This window comes from Arvicanthis niloticus, chromosome 1, assembly GCF_011762505.2.
Source record: "Arvicanthis niloticus isolate mArvNil1 chromosome 1, mArvNil1.pat.X, whole genome shotgun sequence".
Classification (NCBI taxonomy): Eukaryota; Metazoa; Chordata; class Mammalia; order Rodentia; family Muridae; genus Arvicanthis; species Arvicanthis niloticus.
In genome coordinates, this window is record NC_047658.1 from 11,837,179 (window position 1) to 11,860,494 (window position 23,316).

The following is a 23,316-nucleotide window of genomic DNA, read 5'->3' on the forward strand; positions in this document are numbered from 1 at the left end:
TCTGAAAGAGCAGTAAGTGCTCTCAACTATGAAGCCATCTCTGCAGCCCAGACTCTTGATCTTCTTGCCCTAGCTTCCCAGGTGCTGGGATTACAGACACATGCCACCTCACCTACCTTAACCTTTTAAACACACATGCTTTTATTTATTTATTTCTCTTCACCTATTACTAAAACCAGAATGTTTCACAAGTCTGAGACCACAAGTATGATTTCTCAAAAGGTATTGAATTCTCTGTGCTACCCTCCCTCCCAAAGCCCGGAGCTTCCAGATGAGCTCAAGGGCCACGTGGCAGCTTGCTCCTTTGCCTGCAGCTCATGTGATCTTCATTCTTGACACTCTTGTGGAGAAGAGACTTCAGTAGTTTCTGGACATGAGGTAGAAGAAGTACATTTTCTTGCGATTTTAAAAACCTGAAAACCTATTTCTACCCACATAGCTTAATGAGAACCCAAGTTTAGACTTGTCTGTAGGGCTGGAATGACTAAATGCTCAAGTCCAAGGTCCCAAGAGCAGCTGGGTACAAGCCTGAGGTGATTCTAAACCTGACCTCTGGTGGGATCACTTCTTCCATAGCAACTTTCATGACATCTGTATCTGAGTTTGAATGGGTCAAAGCCATGTGCTCATCTCAAGTCTGTTCATCTATGCTAGTTAGGGACTCACTGTCAACATGGGAAGTCATGTCACTTGGGGTCCACAACATGTTCACTGTCCCTCCTCAGAGAACCTCCTGCTCTTCCTTTTTTTCTAGCAATCGACTGTTCAGACCCTAAGTTAAACCCGAGACTTTATTCTACTTTCATCTTTGTTCTTTCCATTCACTTGCACTTTATACTTCCCACCTACTGCTTATAAAGACGCTTTTGTTACTTCTTTACTCTTTGGTTTCTGAATGTTCCTGTCTTCCAAGTTTGTGTGTGTTGAGAGGGTTTCATGTAACTCGAGCTGTCTGTGAATTATTCTTCCTGAGATTGCAGGTATAAACTACATCAGTACTCCATTTAAAGTCTAGGTCTGGTCCTTTTCTTCTTGTACATTAGGCTGTGACCAGTAGCTCAGTTCTGTTATCTTTCATAAAGTACTTTTCTGGCTGGACCAGCTGAAGCCCCAACTGAACCCAGATACACTCATTTTTGGCTTCCTTTCCCCCCCACATTTTCCTGTGTTAAATCAAGATACTTGCTCATTCTCTTGATATGAACCATGCCTGTTTACAACACTGCTAACAGCATGCTGAGTGGTTTGCTGTGATAATATCCAGGGAGCATTCCTTTTTGAACAACACCCCTTCCCTTGACGGCTTCAACATCGCCTTCTTGCAGATTTGGACAGATGTGGTCACAGCACAGCTGCTTGCTTCCTCGAGGCCTGAAGAACATCAGTGAGTAACAGCTTCCCATTCACTAGAAGGGCTAGGGACACATTCCGCAAGCAAGGGTTCCTCCTCTCCCTTTGTGTTTGTCACTATGGTCAATTATGGCAAGATCCTAGTCCAGCTGAAAGGAAGTCCCTGCACCCAAAAAGCAAAAACACAAACAAAAACTTTGTTACTGTTAAATGGATGCAGTATCTTCTTGTATCTCTGCGAGAAATCAAATTTCATTATGCTGCTCATGCTGATTCCAAAGTCCTCAGCTCAAGTAATCCTTCTGTCTCAGCCTCTGGAGTGGCTGGGAGTGCAGGCCCATAACACTGGACCCACTTTCTGGCAGTCTCTACTGCCTGCACAGAGTTTGGTTTGGTTCTCCTTTTTTAGGTGAAGCGTTATCTTCAAAATGTTTATAGTCAGCAGTTTGTTCATAGTAAAGAGAGACACTGCCCCAACAAGCAGCTCAGATGGTGAGGCAAATCTTGCCATCATGGATCCTAACACTGCAGGAAGACAGGGTGGCAGGCAGGCATTTTGACTGGGACAGTTTTAAACAGTATCATGGAATGCTCTCCAGAAAGTGACTCTAGTTATCTACCACTTAGAATAATACACACTGGTAGGGCACAATCAAGAAACACACTTGAGAAAACAAAACAAAACAAAACAAAAGGCTCTTAATCCCAGTAGTTTGGAGGCAGAGGCTGGAGGATCTCTGTGAGTTCAAGGCCAGCCTGGTCTACAAAGTGAGTTCCAGGACAGCTAGGGCTACACAGAGAAACCCTTTCTTGAGAAACAAACCCAAAACAACAAAAATCAATCAATAAGCAGACTATGGCTGTCTACTTGTCCCCGTGCCTCGCTTGACCTATTAAGCCAGCCGTTCTGTACCTGTCCACTACCTTCTTATATCCTGTAAACTCTCCTCCCTACTCAAGACCTCATAACCTCCTCTCATTCTGTCCATCCATATGGTTTGGCTTTCTATTATTGAAAAACAAATCTGAGCCTTTTCTTTAAAATCAGGAAAGAAACATAAGTAAGCATAACTGATTTACCAAGAGAAATCTCTAGGTTATAATGAAATTTTGAAAAGGATGGGCAAACAACCAACTATCACAACTGTCCTAGAAATGTGTTCTAACCCCCCTCCAAAAGCCCATCTAAAATTTTACATCAGAAAAGCTTGGTGGTGGCCACATACTCCTTTAGTCCCAGCACTCAGGAGGCAGAGGCAGACAGTTCTAAGTGCAAGGTCAGGCTGGTCTACAGAGTGAGTTCCAGAAGAGTCAGGGCTACACAGAGAAACTGTGTCAAAAAAAGAAAGAGAGAAAGAGAAGAAGAGAGGAAGAGAGGGAGAGAGAAAGAGAGAAAAAGAAAGAGAGAGAGAGAGAAAGAAAGAAAGGAAGGAAGGAAGGAAGGAAGGAAGGAAGGAAGGAAGGAAGGAAGGAAGAAAACTTACTTCAGAACAGGACCAACAGTTGCACAATGGACTTTTCTATAAAAGAATTAATCTGGGAAGTTAATCTGGACTTACAAATACATGAGAAATAAATCACAAAAGATTTCAAGAGAATTTCAGAAGCAAGAATTAGGCAATGTTGCCTTAGAAGTGTTTATTTAAGATTCTCCTATGGGACTGGGGTGTGGTTCAGTGATAAATGCATGCCCAGGATGCATGAAGCCCTGGATTCATCCCCATCGCTCTTAGAATAGAACAGACAAGGCAAAACAAAGCTCTTGGTTGGAAAAGGCTGGCATTTCCTCAGGAGTCTGGCTTTAAGAACACGTTCACCTTCTTCAGGTCTGCTGACAGAGGTGACTTATCCAGGGTGAGGCAGGGCTCGATCCTGTTCCGGAGCACCACACCAGGCTGCAGTGTGCCCAGCTTCACCTTCTGCAACTAATCAACACAGACATTAGACAACAGCCAGGCTTTCCTTGTGTAGGCAGCAGAGAATTAAGGGCTTTACCAAAAAGAAAATTGTGTTTTCTTGTAGATAGTCATGTAAAAACCTAGGAATACATGCTTCTTGGAAGACATATACAACCACCCAAATTAAAGATCATTTGTTCCCCTAATAAAACACAGGCACTACAGCAGTTGTTCTTTAGATTCTGCAAAAGCCGTGATTTGGGGGAAACCCATCTAAAGGAGTCTGAAGGGAGAAAGGAGGCTTAACACTACCAGTTTCTCTTGTTTGATCTTCTATTTTTAGTTTGTAATACCTGGTGCAGGTCAGAGATCTCATCAGCTCTCAAAGGATCAGGATTTAGAAACTGCAATAATCTGCAAAGCAGTTTAAAGGACAACTTGAAGAAGGAAGTAGTTAACATTTCCCCATTGAAATCCTATTTAACTCTTCCCCTGTGGAAGGAGACACAGTGGGAAAACACTGTGCTCTGTCTTGCTGGCTTCACTACCACGCAAGGACCATGAAGGTCATACCAGTCTCCTGTATTCCACTGGAAACCTGGGCTGGTATCTGGGCTGCTACCCCTATCACCAATGTCCTGCACACTGTTTAAAAGGGGGCCCAGCTAAAGTCGGAACCACTGGTCCAATTACCAGTTTTATTTTATAGTCAGAAAATACCAGATGAGGACTTGTCCTCTGCTAATGCAGAAAAGAAGTAATTTGAAAGTGCTTTTTAAAGTTGAATTTTATTTATTAACAAAAAATATTTTTCACTATTTTTAAAGAGTTTATGATAAATTTCATATTTTGTCTCTGCTGACAAAAGAATATCAACCTTGATTAAAGCACGCCTCATATATGTAATATGGGATACACATAGTTAAAGAACATTTTTTCCTATAAAGCACTACCTAGATCAGATTTCTCTGAACAGCAAATAGCCAGACCCAGTGATCACCCACCATATCATAGGAAGACTAAATTGAACTTAGTTTGGCTTCGATCTATTTGCAACTTTGAGGACAAACCCTGTGTACATCCATAACATTTTATCTTTGAACTACTGACTAAGAAGTCTGAAGTTGTTAAGGCATCTTGTAGAAGCTGAGAAGTCAGTGGAGGGTTTGAACCTGAATAACACAGTATTTTTTCAATGCCTGAGTTCAAAACAAACAGAACACAGTAAATTCACTGATGGAGAAGCTGTTTCATTTCTCTAGTGTAGATTACTCACATGACCTATTTGCTTCACCTTTCTCATTATACATAGATAGCATACTGCCTTCACCTCTAGATCCCTCTGAGAGCTCGGTCTATGAGGCTGACTTTTCTATTGTTGCCCTACTACAGCTCTCAAGATACAGGGATAGCTTTTGCTACTTCTGCTACCAACAATACATTTATTTCTGACTGTCTACATTTTTGCTTATTAAGAAAGCCAAACCATATCTATTAAGTATAAGTCAAACTCCTATGAATATTATTTATCCCAGAAATATATATTTGCATTGATCACATCCCATACTGGACTCATGGCAATGGGTATGCCTTATGTGTCAGTGTGCCTCATTTTTATCACAATCGTGCAAAGATTCTGAAACCAAACTGGGTTTTTAAGGAATAAATTGTAAAATTATTAAACTTATAGATGTAAGATTGTTAAGCGTTAAGTGTTTTTGTTTGTGAGGGGTTATAATCATCATAATAATTTACAATAAATTATAAATAAAATAGTTCCTACCTTACATTAACGACAAAATATAAGAAACTCATCCTTCACCATTTTACTCCATCACCATATATCATTAAGCACAGTCAAATTTTAGTAACGTAGCGCTGCCCTAGTAATATAACTAGTTTTTCTATTCCCTTGGATACAGAAAAGTCATTACTTCGGATCATTCTAGAAACTCATGAATCCAAAGTTAAAAGTGCTTTTCTTTATACCAAGACCCACTCTCTCCTCAGTATGGGTAAGGATTGTAAGAGCAGCAGAGAAGTCACACCATTTTCTGAGGTGGGAACTTGAGGAGGAGTATGGTGGTCACACAGTGAACCACATTCTTTCCTGAAATCCCATTCATGTCTTCAAACTTTTTTGTTGTGGTGGTTGTTTTTGTTTGTTTGTGTGGGTTTTTTGTTTTCAGGATAGGGTTTCTCTATGTACCCTGGCTGGCCTGGAACTTGAAAAGTAGATCAGGTTGGCCTCAACCTCACAGAGATCCTCCTGTCTCTGCTTCCTGAGTGCTGGGATTTAAGGCATGCACCATCACTGCCTGGTTCAGATTTTTTTTTTTAATGCAACAACTAGAGACCTTCCTCTCTCTCAGTTGATGCGTAAATCAAATGCACAATGGAATGCTGCTCAGACTCGGTCATGCTGCAGCAGACTGGAGTCCACACACCAAGGAACCATCTTTGGCTCACTAGGCCCTAGAACACAGCACCAAGAAAAGCCTCTGCCCTGTGGGTTCTCCCTCTTCATTCACACTGCTCAGATGAACCCTGGGGAGTACACGGAGAATGGCCACAATCTGGTGACCTCACGGTTGCATGCCAAGACTGAATGGCTTGCTTTGTAGTTGTTTTATTAATAGGTAGGATCCCTGAGCAGTGTCCTTATACTGAAGTCACATTCTAACTCTGATATGGGTTAGGCATGTTGAAGGGTATGTAAATATTTTCTCTGCCAATCACCTCTCCCTTTGTGTTCTATAAGTCCTTGTAAATTGAGAGTTATCTGGTTTTTTTCTTTATGTTTATGTGTGGTAGGTATGTGCATGTGTCTATGTTTGAATTAGTGGGGAGGCTGAGGTTGGTAACAGGAATCATCTTTGTGGCATGATCTCTCAGCCAAACCCACAGCTCATCAATACAGGCAGTCACAAAGCCAGTTTGCACCAGGAGTTCCATATCCATCTTTCGAAGCTAGAATTAAAGGAGCACTACCATGTCCATTCAAGCAGTTACATGAGTTCTGAGAATCCAAGTCTCTACACTCTTGTTTCATGGTAATTGCGTTATTGCTCAGCCATTTCCCCAACCCATTTTGTGTGTTAAAAAACATTTCATAATATTTAAAAACATTTATTTATGTGCATACAAGTATATAGGTATAGTTTAGAAGACAACTGATAAAAGTTGGTTTTCTCCTTTTACCATGGGGGTCCTGGGGTTCCAACCGGGGCTTGGCAGCAACAAACTTTGCTTGCTGAAACATCTCACCAGTCCTAAGGTCTTAAAAAAATTACATGTAGCAGGGTAGTGGTGATGTATATCTTTAATCCCAGAACTCATGATGCTGAGGCAGGGGGATCTCTCTGAGTCCTGGCCAGCCTGGTATACAGAGTGGGTTCCAGGACAGCCAGAACTACATACAGCTACTCTGTGTCAAAAACACAAAACCAAACAAACAAAACCCCCACATGTATTGTTTTTGTGTATGTTTATCTATGCAAGTGTGGAAATCAAAGAACTACCTGAGGCAGTCAGCCTTTCCTTCCATATGGGATCTGGAGATCTAACTCATGATTAGGTTTGGTGGCAAGCACCTTTACCCCCTGAGCCATCTTACCTACCATGCTCTGTTTTAAGTCATCCTCACAGGGCTTAGGGACTTGAGAGCTACTATTTTTCAATGAATACCTCTTTTCAGTTGGGTTTTTGGTCAATGGTTTTGTAATAATCTTTGAAAGCCTTCTGGTAGTTTCCTATCCTGGCATAGGCTACAGGGTGATTGCTATAGATAGAGCCCAAGGTTCGAGGGATGTGGTTTAACAGCCTTAGAATAGCATGGGAAGGCATCACTGATGTCACTGGCACTCAGTGCCTTATTGCCTGTGCTGGACAGCTTTGTGTCAACTTGACAAAAGCTAGGGAATCTCAATTGTGAAAATGCCTCCATAAGATCTTGCTATAGGCATACTCTTAATCAGTGACTGATGGGGGACGATCTAACCCATTTTGAGTGGTGCCACCCCTGGGCTGGTAGTCCTGGGTTCTATAAGAAAGAAGGCTGAGCAATCCATGGTAGGCAAGCCACTAAGTAGTACCCCTCCACAGTTTTCTGTATCAGCTCCTGCATCCAGGTAACAGCCCTATTTGAGTTCCTGTCCTGACTTCTTTCAATGATGGATTGAATGTGAAAATGTAGGAACCCAAATAAACCAAACCCTTTCCTTCCCAACTTGCTTTTGGCCACACAACAGAAATCCTAACTATGACACTGACTTTCTTCAGCTCCCTGGAATGTACAGCAGATGACAAATAACTGCTATTATCTTCTTCCTTCAGTCAGGACTAAGCAAAGAGCACTTAGCAGGATAGTAGATAAGACAAGGCTTTATGAGGCATAAAAATAATAGAGTTTGTCAGGGTTCACTCAATTATAATTTCAAACTAAATCATAATTTAAAAATTTCTTTGTTCCAAGGAAAATAGTCACTTATAATAGCAAAGATGTCAAACATTAAACAGGAGAGCTTCTCTGGGAGGGGGTGTCAGCATCAGAAGTATTAATCACCAGCCCCACTGTGAGCCTGACACCAGCCTTCAACATACTTGACTCATGTACACTGAGGGGCTTGTACTGGTCAGAGGCCATACAGGGAATGGGGTGGTTCTGGAAGGTGGCTAAGCAACCTCATAGTGACGAAGAACAGTGAGACAGCACGGACACAAACTATTGTAAGCTGTCAGCTTGGTAACTACAGAGCAGCCAGTTACCCAGATGTAACTGTTTAAGCTGGTAGTAATTATTATTTAAAAAAAAAAAATTAGGCTGGGTGGTGGTGGCGCACGCCTTTAATCCCAGCACTTGGGAGGCAGAGGCAGGCGAATTTCTGAGTTCGAGGCCAGCCTGATCTACAGAGTGAGTTCCAGGACAGCCAGGGCTACACAGAGAAACCCTGTCTCAAAAAACAAAAACAAACAAACAAAAAAAAAATCAAAAGCGTGGGTATGAACCAGTTTTGTAAATTAAACAAGCATAAAATAAAATGACTCTGCTGTTAGCGAGGAGGAGGCAGGCCCATTTAACATCAGAAAACTGGGAAGGAAAGCAAGCATCACCCACCAAAATCAACTGCCATAAGATGTGTAAAACTGTACCTAACACCATTTAAACACTGTTCACCTCACTGAAAAAAATCAGGAGAACGACCCCTTACACCAGGACAGAGATTTAACCCGACCCACCCTGACAGGGCTTAAAAAACCTACAGGGGCACTTCCTGAATATTTACTGTTTTATGGGAATGGAGGTTTGAAGTCAACAACAATAGAGGTAAATTCTTGTTTATCATTTTATACAATTATTTTAATAAACAATTCAAGTGAGAAAAAAAGGAAACCAAGCAAACTAATTCAGCCCAAACAAACAAACAAACAAACACAGCCTTACTTTACACAGCCGTTCTTCTCATCACAGTCTTTCTTTTCAGTCAACCTTAGTGGCTTCTCATTTGGCTTCTGGCTAAACCCACTGGAAACAGAAACACATGAAAAGATTTATTCACAAGTTAATACAGACAATCCCCACTGCTATTGGTTGCCACCAGAACCTAGATGATAAGACCCTGATGCCAAGAAAACCATATGCTTCAGTTGTAAGACACAGAGAAACTGTGGGGGTCAGGGTCCTGTCCTTGTCTGTATGTCCTGCCCACCCATCCCATGAAGAGTTCTGATAGCTGGTAGCCTCAAGCCTTTTAGCACAGCAGGAGTAGCTGCTAAACAGAAACAGAAACCAAACAACAACAAAAAAACAAAACCATAACAACAACAAAACCAAAAAAACCACAATAAACAACAAAACAAAAAATCCTGCCCAAACTCAAGTAGAGTGAAATCCCTGGTGGAAGAAGTCAGAAAGCAGCAAGCAGCCTCCAAAGACTGCTGCAGTAACCAGGAACGACCTGCAGTTTCCTTACTAGTTCCTATCGCTGCAAAGGCAGAGGCCTGGGTACCTGTCTTCTCTCTCCACCTACATCTCTTTCCTGGTGGTCCTATTTTTCATTTTCGCATATCCAACCAATCAGGAACCAGATGGCAGTTTTATAAATTCAGTGTGCTGGGGCTTCAAAGCCAGAGCTGCTTAGGAGCTTAAAGAGGAAGAGGAGAAGACTCCAGGGCCCAGCCCCAGTGGCCCTGTTCCCTTCTGGGTAAGAAGCCAGAAGACTTCAGAGACCAGCTCTGAGCTGACTCACTCATCAGTCTGTCTTCAAGACTGGCCAGGAACAGACTGAGTGAAGCTACAGCCCTACGCTACCAGCCACAGGGACTCATTCCTGCTGCAGCCTCTAACACTCACTACACTCTGCAGGGCTGTGAAAGGAAGGTCTTCCCTGAAGCTGCTTCAGCTTTCAAGACCCACAGCTTTAGATTTCAGCCGCTCCAAATTCCAGATCTGTAGCTTCAGAGATTCCTGGCTTTAAGATCTGCTATTCCAGAGACCTGATGGAGACAGAAGACTGGTCCTCCTGCTACTCCTGACCTGCAGACTTCCTCTGAGCGCTCAGCCAGCATCCCAAGGCTCTCTGGGAGCTTCAGAGTTGTCATACTTATCCCAATGGCAATGTCTCTTGGCTAGCATCTCTTGCTAATCAGAGTTTAAATGTTTCATTTGAATCTGACATGGCACTCTGTTTTACCTTCTTTTACCCTGTTTAAGGCAGGTGAGTAAGTCTCAAACTGACAAAGACCTCCCTGTTTCTATTTTTCTCCCTACTCCATCCTTGGAGGAATATTTGACAGAAGAACAATTCCCACTTACCACCTCAAAACAAGGTTACAACTGGGCTTTTATCCAAATTACTTAACCCACAAAGATAACTATTTTCTGGGGAAATTTTTAAAAAGTAGCAGTAACAAAACATTTAATCTACCTAGATACATTTCTGTGAGAACAGGGGCTAAGCACTAACTATGAAATCATGCCTGTGCTGGCCACACTGCCTCTCTGCTACTCAAACTGGCTTAGTTCAGTTAGAAACTAAGTACCAAAGCAACCGAGGGTAAGTAACAACATGGAGACAAACAGAATTCTGGAGATTTCTTAGTCTTTTCCCTTCCTCTATCAGGCTGACGGTTGCCTAGATGTTGAACTGCACAGCAAATGCAGATATCAAAAGTTCTGATCAAGACTCTCCTGGCATGTCAAAGAAACAGGAGGCAGGGCCCTTCAGCCTAAGTATGAGGAATTATAGTTGTTTTTATTTTTGTCTCTGTTTTCTTCTGGTCTTGTCCCAAGACCATAATCAATCTCAGTAATTTCAACTGTGCAGCTATCAGCAATGTGTCCTAAATTACAGAAGAAAATCCATCACTCCATTGGTGATAGATCACTAAAGGAAATGGTGAAATTGTGCTCCAGGTACAGGGAGAATCTCCATCTTATTCCTGCTGTGGATTTGTTCCCTAAGTGGCTCAAACAAAACACACAGCAATTTTCCCCAGAACTCCCAGTCTAGCCTGACAGATATGGAGGAAGAGTACCTGGAATGCTGAGTGTATGTGTGAATCCAAGGCTGAGCCCATGTACACTAGCCATGCAGCCACAGTCCTGGAAAGAGCTGGCACTGCAGCCCCACAGAGAACTTGAGACAGCTCTCCTGATATTTCATTGATGTTACCATGTGCATCTTAATGAGGACAGGGGTATATAGTCAGAGACTTTGGAGAAGACAACTATTCTTGGCTTTCTCCAACCTTGAAAGCTGCTGAGCTGTGTTGCTGTGACCTGTGCTTACTCACCCTGTACATCACAGCCGCTCTGTGCTGTTCATGGGATGAGCCTTATGATACAGCTGTGTCCAACTAGGCAGCAAAGGGACTCTAGACTCACTACTAGTTTTCAGTCCACTGTGTTGTCAGCTAACCAGTTGTTACATAAGATTTTTTTCCCTTTAAAGTAGTGTGTTTTGGGCTAGAGAGATGGCTCAGAGGTTAAGAGCACTGACTGCTCTTCCAGAGGTCCTGAGTTCAATTCCCAGCAACCGCATGGTGGCTCACAACCATCTGTAATAGGATCTGGTGCCCTCTTCTGATAAATAAATCTTAAAATAAAACAAAACAACTATCTCAAAAACTAAAACAAAAACAAACAAAAAAGTGGCCTCTTTTAAAAAAAGAAAAAGTAGTGTGTTTTGAGCCAAAATTTCCCAGACCACCTTGCTGTTTTGGGTGGTGGGGGCAGGGATACTAGTGTCTCATCATCAACCTTTTACTTACTATGTGTCCTTCTGTATTTGTGGCATCCACATGCACTCAACCAACCATACTGGAAATATTTGGCAAAAATAAACTGCCTATACTAAACGTGGAGATTTCTTCCCTTGACATTAATCCCTAAACAATACAGTATTAACAACTACTTATAAAGTATCTACATTGCATTAGGTATTAGATAGAAGTCATTTAGAGATGACTCAAAATGTACATGAGAATATATGCAGATTGTATGTAAATTTCACCATACTTTTTAATCTGGTTTGAGTACACAGAGTTTGGTATTCTCAGCAGTCCTAGAACTAAGCCTCCCCAACCCCACAACATAAAATGAAGGATAACTATGTAAGACTATATCATAGAGTCCTAAGCTCTATTCTGCTAAATGCAATTTTCAAATCATACCTTGCTGCTGGAATATCTGGATCAGCATATATGGTTATGCCTCTTTTTGTTGGCCAGTACACAGAAGATTCAATACTCTGTAAGAACAGAACAAAGGAGGGGGAGAGAGGAGGGGTAAAGGAGGAAGGAAGGGGAAAGGAGGAAGGAAGAGGGAAAAGATAAGCTTTTAAGATTTATATTTTTTGGAACTAAAATACAATGCAAATTATTTTTTATCAACAACCATTCAAGAAGTTTTCATGTACACATAGACATGGAAAGTCCAAGTTGGATGGTTATGCTGTCACATAACTATTAGATTAAAATGTCAAACAGCAGGCAATTCGCATTTCATAGGAGTGTTTAAAATGTCTACAATTACTTTCATTTGTCTTTTGTCAAAAGAACTGTAAGACACCTAGAACTGAAATTAATTATTTCAATGTCTTCCAAATCCAAATAGTAACACATCTATGTTTAGTGAGCACAAGGTATGTTACTACTTTTACAGATAGGTTACTACTCACCTGAAACAAAAGCTCAACAAGGAGAAGCTAGTTACCTCTCCATCAAAACAATCAGACTAAGTACATTTTTTCATTGATAAACTACTCTGAGGATTTCTAAATATGAAGCACACACTTTGTTGATCACAGCATATTTCCATCATGTAAACTTTATATTCAGTGGGCATTTAAACATACAACCTTATCCATGTGTTTTAAAGGGAGGTTCTGCTGCTTCTTCTCAAACATAATTTTAGGCGAGTCTGTCAAGGAATCCTTATAGTTTATAGCTTTATCTGCAAAATAAAGATAGTGATAAAAAGCTATATTGAAAACTATTTATATAAAACAAGACAAAATTAATAAAAACAAGCACTGTTATACAGACTCAATACAAGAATTATCAAACAGATTTCATATTAAACTTGTAGCAATTAAAGTTAAGAATATTGCTTTGGGACTGACAAAATGGTTCATCAGGTAAAGGCAATTGCTGCCAATCCTAAGGACCTGAGACTGAACAAACCCTGGTCCTACAATGCAGGAAGAGAAAACCAACTGTTTTAAGTTGATCTCTGATCTCCATAGGCATTTCATGATATGTATCTCCCCACTCAAATGCACATGTACACACTAAATGAATGTAATTTAAAAAGGATCTTTAAACTATTTTTAAAAAATTGTTGTAGAAATCTATATTCCAACCTATTAAGAATAAAACAATTTTCCCAATTTGGCAGACTATATTTTCCAAAGGAGGCCACAATTATGTGTCCAACATACATGTTCTTCCTAAAATGTACTGGACATATTACCCTTGTCCCCTAAAAAAGCCAAGGCCCCAAACTGAGCTCAAATTTCCAAGAAGCCAGCTATTTGGGAAATGTCAAAGAAAAGTGCTGCCCCTGCCCCCGAACTCCTGGAGACTGGAGAAGTAAAGCAGCCAGCTAGTTGGAGGGATAACAGACCCTGTACTTTCAAACACAGCTCTTTAAAGAGAACTAACTTCCTATTCTGTCCCTAACAAAACCCCTTTCCTCTTCCCTATCCTTAGCTACAGAAGAAACCCCAGCTTGAAGCATATAACCTCCATGGTAACTGTGTTGCTGGGTCCTGTGCCAGATCCAAGACCTCACCTCTCTGGTTAATTAAAGCTACTCTACCTGTTGAGATTATCTAAACTCTTGTCTTTTATTTCATCCTATAAACTTAATTCTTATACAATGTAACTGACTGTCCCCAAGAGATAGGATCTAGGCTGGCATGGTGGCTTATGCCTTTAATCCCAGCACTCAGAGGCAGACGTATCATAGGAGTTGGAAGCTAGCCTGGTTTACATAGTGAATTCTAGGAAAGCCAAGGAGATAAACCCTGTCTCAAAAACAAAAACAAAAACTAGGTTGACAGAGAGGGGTCGGAGAGGAAGAGAGAGACAGACAAAGACAGAGACAGGATCTATATTCCTATCCCACGGACTGGGGTAGAAAATTCCAGTAGCAAAGCAAATAGAAGAAAAAATGTTCACAGAGAAGTATGAAGGAACTATAAAACAACTGCAACATATATCAGTCTGAATCAGTTTCTTAAAAAACAGAAATCAATTTTCTGGGCTGGAGAGACAGCTAACTTAGCAGTTAGTAGCGCTGGCTATTCTTCCAGAGGACCTGGGTTCAATTCCCAGTACCCACATGGCAGTTCACACCTGTCTGTAACTCCAGTTCTAGGGGATTCAACACCCTCACACAGACATACTTGCAGGCAAAACCCTAATGCACATAATTTAAAAAATCATAAATTATTAATCAGAAGAAAATAAAGTAATTTCCTTATAGTTCTGGATGCTGCAAATCCAAGATCAAAAATGTGTTGGCCAATGTGTGTCCTAGAGTGCTATCTTCCTGGTGTGCATACAGCCGCCTTCTCACTAAGTCCACAAGTGCTGGGGAGAAAGTCATCTCCTCTTCTGCTGAGGGCTCTAACCAGAGCAGGCCCATCCTTATGGCATCACTGAGCTAAATCTCCTCATAAAGACCCTGTCTGCAGACACACAGCCACACTTCCAGGCAGGACTGCAGCATATGGATTCTGAGGACACAGAATTCAGCCCACAGCATAAGCAACAAAATTGCTAAGGCTCTAGCTTAGGGGGTGGAAGAAGGGAGATGAAGAGAGCAGTGGGGAAAGAAGAAAGAGGAAGGGAAGAAGGGACGTGACTACTGATTCACGGACACTGAATGGCTGATAAAGGACATTCCCTATATATTTGAAAGCATGTCAAGAAATTTAACGATAGTAGAGTGGACAGCTCTATGCTCACAATTTGATCATCTACATCAGTGGTTCTCAACCTTTCTAATGCTGTGACTCTGTAACGTTGTGGTGACCCCAAACAGAAAATGATGCTGTTGCTACTGCATAGCTGTAATTTTGCTATTGTTATAAATCTGACATCTATCACAGAACACACAAGTTGAGAACCACTGTCCTAGATAAAACAAATTTCTTAAAAAATATACTTTCCCAAAATTCCCAAACAAAACAAAAATAGGTAACAAGGATAGATATGTCTTGAAGAAACTGAATTAGTGATTAATAATATCCTAAAGGGGGTTCTAAATTGATATGGTATCACTGATGAAGTCTACCAAACATTTAAGGAAGACAGGATACCAACCCACAAGCTCTTGCAGAAGTCAGAATCAAAGGAAACACTTCCTAGCTCATCCTATAAGACCCTCACTATTCTGATGCCTAAACCAGAAAACAGTATTTCAAGACAATGAAGGACCATTATGTCTTATAAAAATCTTAGGCAAAATCCCTAAAAATGATGATAAATCAAATCAAGCACTGTAGAAAAGATGCCACTAAAGAACAGGAAAACAAGCCACACACTAGAAGGAAATGACTGCAAACAGTACATCTGAAAAAGAACTATTATTTAGAGTAGATAACACTTAAAGCCAACAATAGAGAACCAATAACCTACTTTTTAAACAGACAAAAGAGGACTGAGGGTTGACAAAGCGCAGTGACTGTCGAGCTTGTGTGAGGCTGTGGGCTCACTCTGTAGTGCTGCTCAGAGTGTGACTTTGTGCTAGCCACGAGAGAAACTAAACTGGCAGGACTCACCCCGTACCGCAGCACATGGTCCTAGGTCACCGACACCATCCTTACACCATGTATGCTGGAGAGACTGTGCCAGAAAATCTAAACTCTGTGAGTCTGAAAGAACATATCATATTTCAAAACCAATACATAAAAGAGAAATCAGCCATTATTTCTTCTGCCCTTGTTTATGCTGTAAAGCTGAAAGAGACCTAGCAAAGAATGACATCTGAGGAACTAATAATATTTGAAAGCAGAGGGGACCATTTTAAACTGTATCTAGGATCCATACTAAACATCAATTGTAATAAAAAGCTCTCTCGGTGTCTGAAAACTACACAAAACCCAATTTTGCTAAAATCTTTAAACCATGTACTATCTGAATTTCTGAAAATATAGCCAAAAGTCAACAGGAAGATCAGATTTTCCTGGTCTCAGGCTCCTGAGAAGTAAACTTTGATCATTAAACACAGAGTCTAAATCTCTGTTTCCAAGCAGGAAAGAGCTTAGACAGAACCTAGTATGCCAAGGATGGGGGAACACAGGATACTCACTTTTCATTCTGTGACAGTCTTTTCCTTGCAGAAGCATTGGCCACAGAGTAAGTGATGGGCTGAGCTTACTGGAGCAGGGCACTGAATTGAGACTCAGCCTGGGTTTCTCCAAAGTATTAAGGTTTTTATTTCCCATTGGTGACACATAATAAGCAAAATTCTTTGCAACTAGATCATCATTAACACAAACCTATAAAATTTTAAACATTTTATGAATTATTATTCAGATGGGTGTAGTCAATGTACGAGAAATCAATATCACAAACTCAGCCCCAAAGTCCTGAAAAATTATTTTATGGAGCATAATTTAACAAAAACACCTCTCAGTTCCTGCCATGTTAGCAACAAACTAAAAGATTCTCATGAGCCCCCTCATCAGAAAATAGCAATAAACTTCATAAAATACAAGGCATACCTTGGAGGAAGAGGGTGCTCACACAATCTGGCAAGGCACAGATCAAGTGAGAGGTCACTAACAACAAAAGGGGAAACTGGAAAAAGTAGATCTTATCAAACCTTAATTCTTTGCCAGGCTGGGATTCAAGGTGGTGCTTGCTTTTGATCCCAGCACTGAGGAGGCAGAGGCAAGGGGGATCTCAGAGTTCAAGGCCAGGCTGGTCTACAGAACTAGTTCCAGAACAACCAGGTCTACACAAAGAAACAGTCTCAAAAAACCAGAAACCAAACCAATGACAAAACAAAATCTTACTGCTTCGAGCCAGGCATGATAGCAGTGCCTGGAATCCGAGTACCTGGAGGCAAAGACAGGATGCTCACAATGGAGAAATGGGGCAAAAATATTATAGAATGAAGTCACTGGACAGAGATACATCCAAAATGAAGCATTTGGTGGATGAGGAGATATGATAAAGGGCTTGTTTGTGAATATAAGAATCTGAGTCTGATCCTTAAGACCCAAATAAAAATGTTGCAGGTATGGTGGAATACAATAGTAATCCCAGATCTAGAGAGGCAGATGGTCCCTAGAGTTGGCTGACCATCAGTCTAGCCTAATTGGTGAGGGAGGGAGAGGGAGAGGGAGAGGGGGAGGGGGAGGGGGAGGGGGAGGGGGAGGGGGGAGGGGGAGAGGGAGAGGGAGAGGGAGAGGGAGAGGGAGAGGGAGAGGGAGAGGGAGAGGGAGAGGGAGAGGGGGACAGGGAGAGGGAGAGGGGGACAGGGAGGGGGACAGGGAGAGGGACAGGGAGAGGGGGACAGGGAGAGGGAGAGGGGGACAGGGAGAGAGGGAGAGGGAGAGGGAGAGAGGGAGAGGGAGAGAGGGGGAGGGAGAGGGAGGGGGAGAGGGAGGGGGAGAGGGAGAGGGAGAGGGAGAGGGGGACAGGGAGAGAGGGAGAGGGGGACAGGGAGAGGGACAGGGAGAGGGGGACAGGGAGAGGGAGAGGGGGACAGGGAGAGAGGGAGAGGGAGAGGGAGAGAGGGAGAGGGAGAGGGAGAGGGAGAGGGAGGGGGAGAGGGAGGGGGAGAGGGGAGGGAGAGAGGGAGAGGGAGAGAGGGAGAGGGAGAGGGAGAGGGAGAGAGGGAGAGGGAGGGGAGAGGGAGGGGGAGAGGGGAGGGGGATGGGGAGAGGGAGGGGGAGAGGGAGAAAGGGAGGGGGAGAGGGAGAGGGGGAGAGGGAGGGGGAGAGGGAGAGTGACAGGGAGAGTGGGAGAGGGAGAGGGGAGAGTGAGGGGGAGGGGGAGGGGGAGGGGGAGGGGGAGGGGGGAGGGGGAGAGGGAGGGGGGAGAGGGGGGAGGGGGGAGGGGGAAGGGGGAGGGGGAGAGGGACAGTGACAGGGAGAGTGGGAGAGGGAGGGGGAGAGGGAGGGTGAGGGTGAGGGAGGGGGAAGGGGAGGAGGAGGGGGATGGGGAGAGGGGGAGGGGGAGGGGGAAGGGGAGGAGGAGGGGGACGGGGAGAGGGAGAAACTATCAGAGCAGCTTTTAGGAACTATATCTTTGCTATACTAACATTTTTTTCCCACAGAATACAGGTAATACTTTGAAATTGCTTCATTTAAGTTAAGTACTGGCATTAATAAGTTAGTGGCACTGTGATTAATAAGAAGTATGTTTCTCACAGTTAAGAGAAAGTGTTAAGGACAATAAGGCTGGGAGTCATGGTTCATGTCTTCAAAGCCATCCAGGCCTACAAAATAAGTCCTTATCTCAAAAGAGGAGAAGGAAAAGGTCCACTCTTTCCAATCTTGTTCAATATAGACCAAGGATCTCTGGTGCAGCAATAAGAGAAAAAAAAAGATACAGAAAGGAAAATCCCTATTTTCAGATCACATGGTCCTACACTTAAACTGTAAAGATGCCACCAGAAAACCCTTGAACTTCATAAATATTTTTCAGTACTTAGACAGAAAATCAATCCTAAGACACCTCCCACCCCATCCCACATGTCTTTCACTTACTTTTTCATTTTTTATTGTTGCATAAAGGTAAACCTCAAAAGTATCTTCTTCCACAGCACATAGTTCTGCTTCCACTTGGGTAGTTGCTAAATGGCAATATATGGACAAAGAAGCTGACATTAACGATTGTTTAAAGTAACTATGGTCTCAGTAGGCAGCCAGCAACTTCCAGGCCTTTCACATCTCATCACATTCCAGAGCAGTCCTAGCAGGTAAGCATAACCATAAAAATACTGACTGACAAGAGTTAGGACAGACCCTACAGGCAGTATTTTATAATTGCCAACTAGTTAAAGACATTTTATATGCTTTAAGTTAGCAATGATGATTATTGTACGACAAATGTCCATTTACTATCCCTTGTTCAGTAAAAGAAGCTGGGCTTTTCATCAACTGCTGGATCAATAAAATACACACACATTCACTCTGTATCCTCTTAGCACTTAAAAGCAATCTGAGAAGCAGAGACTGTTACTGTAAAAAAGGTCCTTTACAGCAACCAGACAGTTCTTTATTTCAGTTGACAATTACTAATATCCAATTCCACTTGAAAAGTTACAGGGGCATAGTCAATGTGATACTGGGCATGGAAGAGGCTTCAAGTAATGTAAGAGCCCTATAAAGAGGGCCAACAGTTATGCATGGGGATCTAAGACATCTGGCAACAGAAGAGGAAGCCACCAGAGGTATCAGCTTAAAGCACTCTGCAAACATACCCTGGCCTTACCTCTTAGAATGTTCTGAAAGTACTGGATAGCTGCACTGTCCCATTTTGTGGCAGGTCTGGAACAGCAGCAGACACAACTTCATTAAATAAAAACCATAGGCTAATTATACCATTGCTACATTCTTAGCTGGATAATGGGTGTTTCTGACCCTAAACACTAAGCATCTAACACAAACAGGAACCTGTGACAGCTCTGCATCAGGGTACAGACTCCAGATGTATCTGACAATGGCCCCTTTACATAGGCCCTGCTGAAATGATACCCCCCCATTCCATGCCAATAGATGGTACCGTTTGTCATACCACCACTGTCCCCAGTTAACTACAATAAATCTATTTCCTACAAACACAGTACAAGCTCCTTGAAGAGAAAGCCTAAGCATGCACCATCCATCCACTGGCTGCCAAAGAGAATGGCAGCATTGATTAACCAATTCTAGAGTCAGCCATGGGAAAGCCAGCTATGTTGTCTGGGAGGCCCGTACTCCAGGACTAGTTAGTACTTTGGCCCCAGCTCCCTTTCATCTCCACCAGCTTGCTCTGTCTACATGTCACAAAGACTGTCAGAGGAAGAGTTGTAGGCACTGCAAACACAGGACAGAGCAGAGCTTAGAAGGGACAAAAATAAAGTTTGTTAATGTTAGGTCCAGAGGAAACTCCATTTCCCCAAACTCCAAAAGGCAGTCCAAATATCCAGAAATGGGCCCAACCCAGACTATAGGAGAATCTCTGGTGATTAGATAAAAACCACCATTCCTCAGGAACTTGTGAAGCCTGTTCCCCTCTACCAAAAGGAGTCATTTCCCTCACCTCTGGCAGAAGGGACTTAAGGCTACTTACTTGAGGTGGCTATCAGCTTATCAACTGTTGGCCTGCAGGCTCCCTCCCTGTTACATATTCCAAAGTTCATCCTGCTGGCCTTCCTCACTGCCTCCCCTCCTTCCCCTCCCTCTGGCTCCCCACCCCCATCTGACTCATTGCTATTCTGGCTCTGTCCTCCTGGCAGCCTTCTCTTCTCTGCTCCTGCTCCTTACTTCCTGCTCTCTCTTCCCTATCCCTGCTGTTCTCGCCTCTCTTGTACACAGCCCTGGCCAGGTCCAGTCTGCTGGCCATATTCGGTCTACTACTTTCTTTCTCAGCTCTGGACTCTTCCAGAGGTCTCTGGCTATTTTCTCCCTCCTAGCAATAAAAAAATCTTCCCCTTAACTATCCCAAGCAACAGTCATGTTATTGGTTTCTACAATTAGCACAAGAAATCTCATGTTTCTAATGCTTTTAGTCATTAAAGATAACCCCATTGCCCTCCAACAAATGCTTTAAAGATCAAATAAGCCGGGCGGTGGTAGCGCACGCCTTTAATCCCAGCACTTGGGAGGCAGAGGCAGGTGGATTTCTGAGTTCGAGGCCAGCCTGGTCTACAGAGTGAGTTCCAGGACAGCCAGCACTACACAGAGAAACCCTGTCTTGAAAAAACAAAAAACAAAAAACAAACAAACAAACAAAAAAGATCAAATGAATGGCACACATAGCCAGTGCCCTGGTATTCAAAAATATATATTTGATTTTTACTGAGAGATTATGTACATTACTTTCAGGGAATTGTAAAGGATTTCTAAAAACAGCAAAAGTCATACTATACATAAAAAAATAACCTAGTAACTATTTTTAGAAAAAAATAAATTCTTATCAGGCAACAAACTCAAGAGAAAACTCAATATAGTACGAATGGGTGTCCATCTGCCTCTGTGTGTGTGTGTGTGTGTGTGTGTGTGTGTGTGTGTGTGTGTGTGTAAGGATAAGCACAAGAGAACACAGGAAGAGAGATCTAACACCAACACTAACATTCGACAATGTGTGGAAAATCAATGACTTTTAAGAGAATCTTTGAGGTGGTTCATATTTGTATATGGTATAGATGTGCAGTGTGCAAACATGTGGCTAAGGTGTGTATGGAAGGTCGGGTCAATGTCAGATGTCTCCCCTCTATCACTTGCCTTTTTTTTTTTTTTTTTTTTTTTTTTTTGGATACTATATCATCAGTTTTCCCAGGCTAGCAGGCCAACAACAACAGACTAGACTAAACCTGAAGCTTATCAGTTTTCCCAGGGTGGCTGGCCAACACGTTTCAGGGATCTTGTCACCACTCCTCCTCCCCGGGGCTAAGGTTAGAGGCTTACCACCATATCTAACCTTTTACTAGGGATTCAAATTCAGATCTGTTTGCAAGGCAGGCACTTTACTGATTGACCCATATTCTCAGGCCCAAAGATACACTTTTAAAAAAAATTGTCTTAGGTGTGTGGAAGTTAGTTTGCATGCACATCTGTGTACTATTTAGTATATGCCTGGTGCCTGTGGAGGTCAGAGAGGGGCCTAGGATTCCCTGGAACTAGAAGTTACGGGTGATTGTGATCACTCATGTTGAGTGCTGAAGATCAACGCCAACTGCTCTGAGAGAACGGTCCATGCTGTTAACTGCTGAACTGCCATCTCCTCAGCCCTCAAGAAGCACTCCATATATACACAACAAAGATGGTAGACGGTGCTAGTCTTTTTGAAAGGAAACTTGACAAGAATATATAAAAAAATTTCAATACACATTATTAAGAAAATTATTTACCTAAAATAAAAAGGGAAAATCGTTATGTTGAAGGTAAGTGAAACTCAATGGGGAGCCCTCTGCTAGTGCTGGGTACTCTAATATTGGACAAGGTCAGGAGTGTGCAGAAGGCTCACCCTGAAAACCACTGTAGTACTGAGCTTGGAATCCTGCAGTAGCCAACAGGAAGAAGGAAACAGCTTTTCTGAGATCCACCTCATACCTGGAGAACCAGCAGCTAGTGACAGGAACATAATAAGCACAGACCACCATCCCAGAGCCTCATTCCCAGTCTCCAAGGGACAAGATATCTAAGTGGTAGGCTTGCTGCAGGGCAGCTCCACAGGAAACACTGGCCTCTAGTTTACTAACAACCAGCTAACTACCCTGTTTGTGTACAATCCAAAGCCAACCACAAAAGCAATGCATCACCTCAAGCAAACTGGTGATAGTATGAGCAAGGTTGAGCAATGGAGGATGGGCTTGTCACAGAAAGCTTCCAGATAGGTAGCTTCCGCAATGCAACGTTTCCAGGACATGTTAGAAGAGTCAAAACAGGGCTGTTCCTCAAGCTTTCTTTCCATAATACCATAGTACTAGAGGAAAAGAACAACACTGGCTGCTAACTCTACAGGAGGCAGGGGACAGAAGTCAATTCCTCCACTAACATCTATCCCAGACAGAAGTGATGACCAACCTAACAGCACTAAACAGTGCAGGGAGTTGCCCGGTATAAACACTGGTACCATGGTCAGATGCTGAGAGAAATAAGTAAGGACAGGGAGGGGTATGCACATATACATCTCTATAGCTACAGAGGATTTGTGTATGTGTTGTGCACATCTATATGTACTTGTTCATGTGGGATGCAAGAATATGTAGGCAGGAATGGGGCTGGAGGCCACAAGTTGACATCACTTGTCTTCCTTTAGTGTGTTCCACTTTATTTACTGAAACAGTCTTTCAAGCCAGAGCTCACCAATCTAGCTAGTCTGGCTACCCAGTTTATTCTAGGGATTCCCTGCCTGGGCAACAAGCACAGAATACAGGTCTTCCTGAAGGCTACAGTGAGTTTCTTTTAGGAAGACCTGTGTTCTGTGCTTGTTGCCCAGACTACCCTGGGGATTCTGCTGTTTCTGGGGAGAGCACAGACCTATGCAACTGCTTGGCCATGCTAAAGAGGAAGAGATTTCAAAATAACCACATACACTGGTTTAAGGCATTTCTCAAAGTTCATTTAGTTAACAAGCTGTATTTACTGGGAACATGCACACTAGTCCAGCCAGGGAAACAGGTAGTTAAGTTCAGATTTTCACCTCTCTCTACTCCTACAAATCCAAGCCCCCAGTCTCATCCAAAGCTCTGCAGCAAAAAACATGCTACAGCCTCTTACCCTGCTCCCGTCTCTAGTCGACCACACAGATCTTCCCCTTCTAATCTACCCCAACTCATTGCTGTATCCCAGCAGGCACTCCATGCGAACACACCGGCTGCTCTGCCCAGGGACTTTAC

The 23,316-nt window shown here is 42.7% G+C and overlaps 1 protein-coding gene across 2 annotated transcripts in view; it reads right to left on the minus strand.

Annotated features, from left to right (window-relative positions):
- The window catches only part of Tdrd12 (tudor domain containing 12), a 75,682-nt gene that overhangs the window by 28,003 nt on the left and 24,363 nt on the right, over nucleotides 1–23,316 (minus strand). For both annotated transcript variants that reach the window (XM_076932219.1, XM_076932214.1), the window contains exons 5-13: nucleotides 19,206–19,261; nucleotides 18,479–18,564; nucleotides 16,069–16,258; nucleotides 15,539–15,631; nucleotides 12,608–12,702; nucleotides 11,922–11,998; nucleotides 8,692–8,772; nucleotides 3,602–3,662; nucleotides 3,168–3,275 (exon numbers count right to left, since the gene is read on the minus strand). In XM_076932219.1, the coding sequence (XP_076788334.1) occupies nucleotides 3,168–3,275; nucleotides 3,602–3,662; nucleotides 8,692–8,772; nucleotides 11,922–11,998; nucleotides 12,608–12,702; nucleotides 15,539–15,631; nucleotides 16,069–16,258; nucleotides 18,479–18,564; nucleotides 19,206–19,261 (847 nt within the window). The remainder of the gene's footprint in view (nucleotides 1–3,167; nucleotides 3,276–3,601; nucleotides 3,663–8,691; nucleotides 8,773–11,921; nucleotides 11,999–12,607; nucleotides 12,703–15,538; nucleotides 15,632–16,068; nucleotides 16,259–18,478; nucleotides 18,565–19,205; nucleotides 19,262–23,316) is intronic.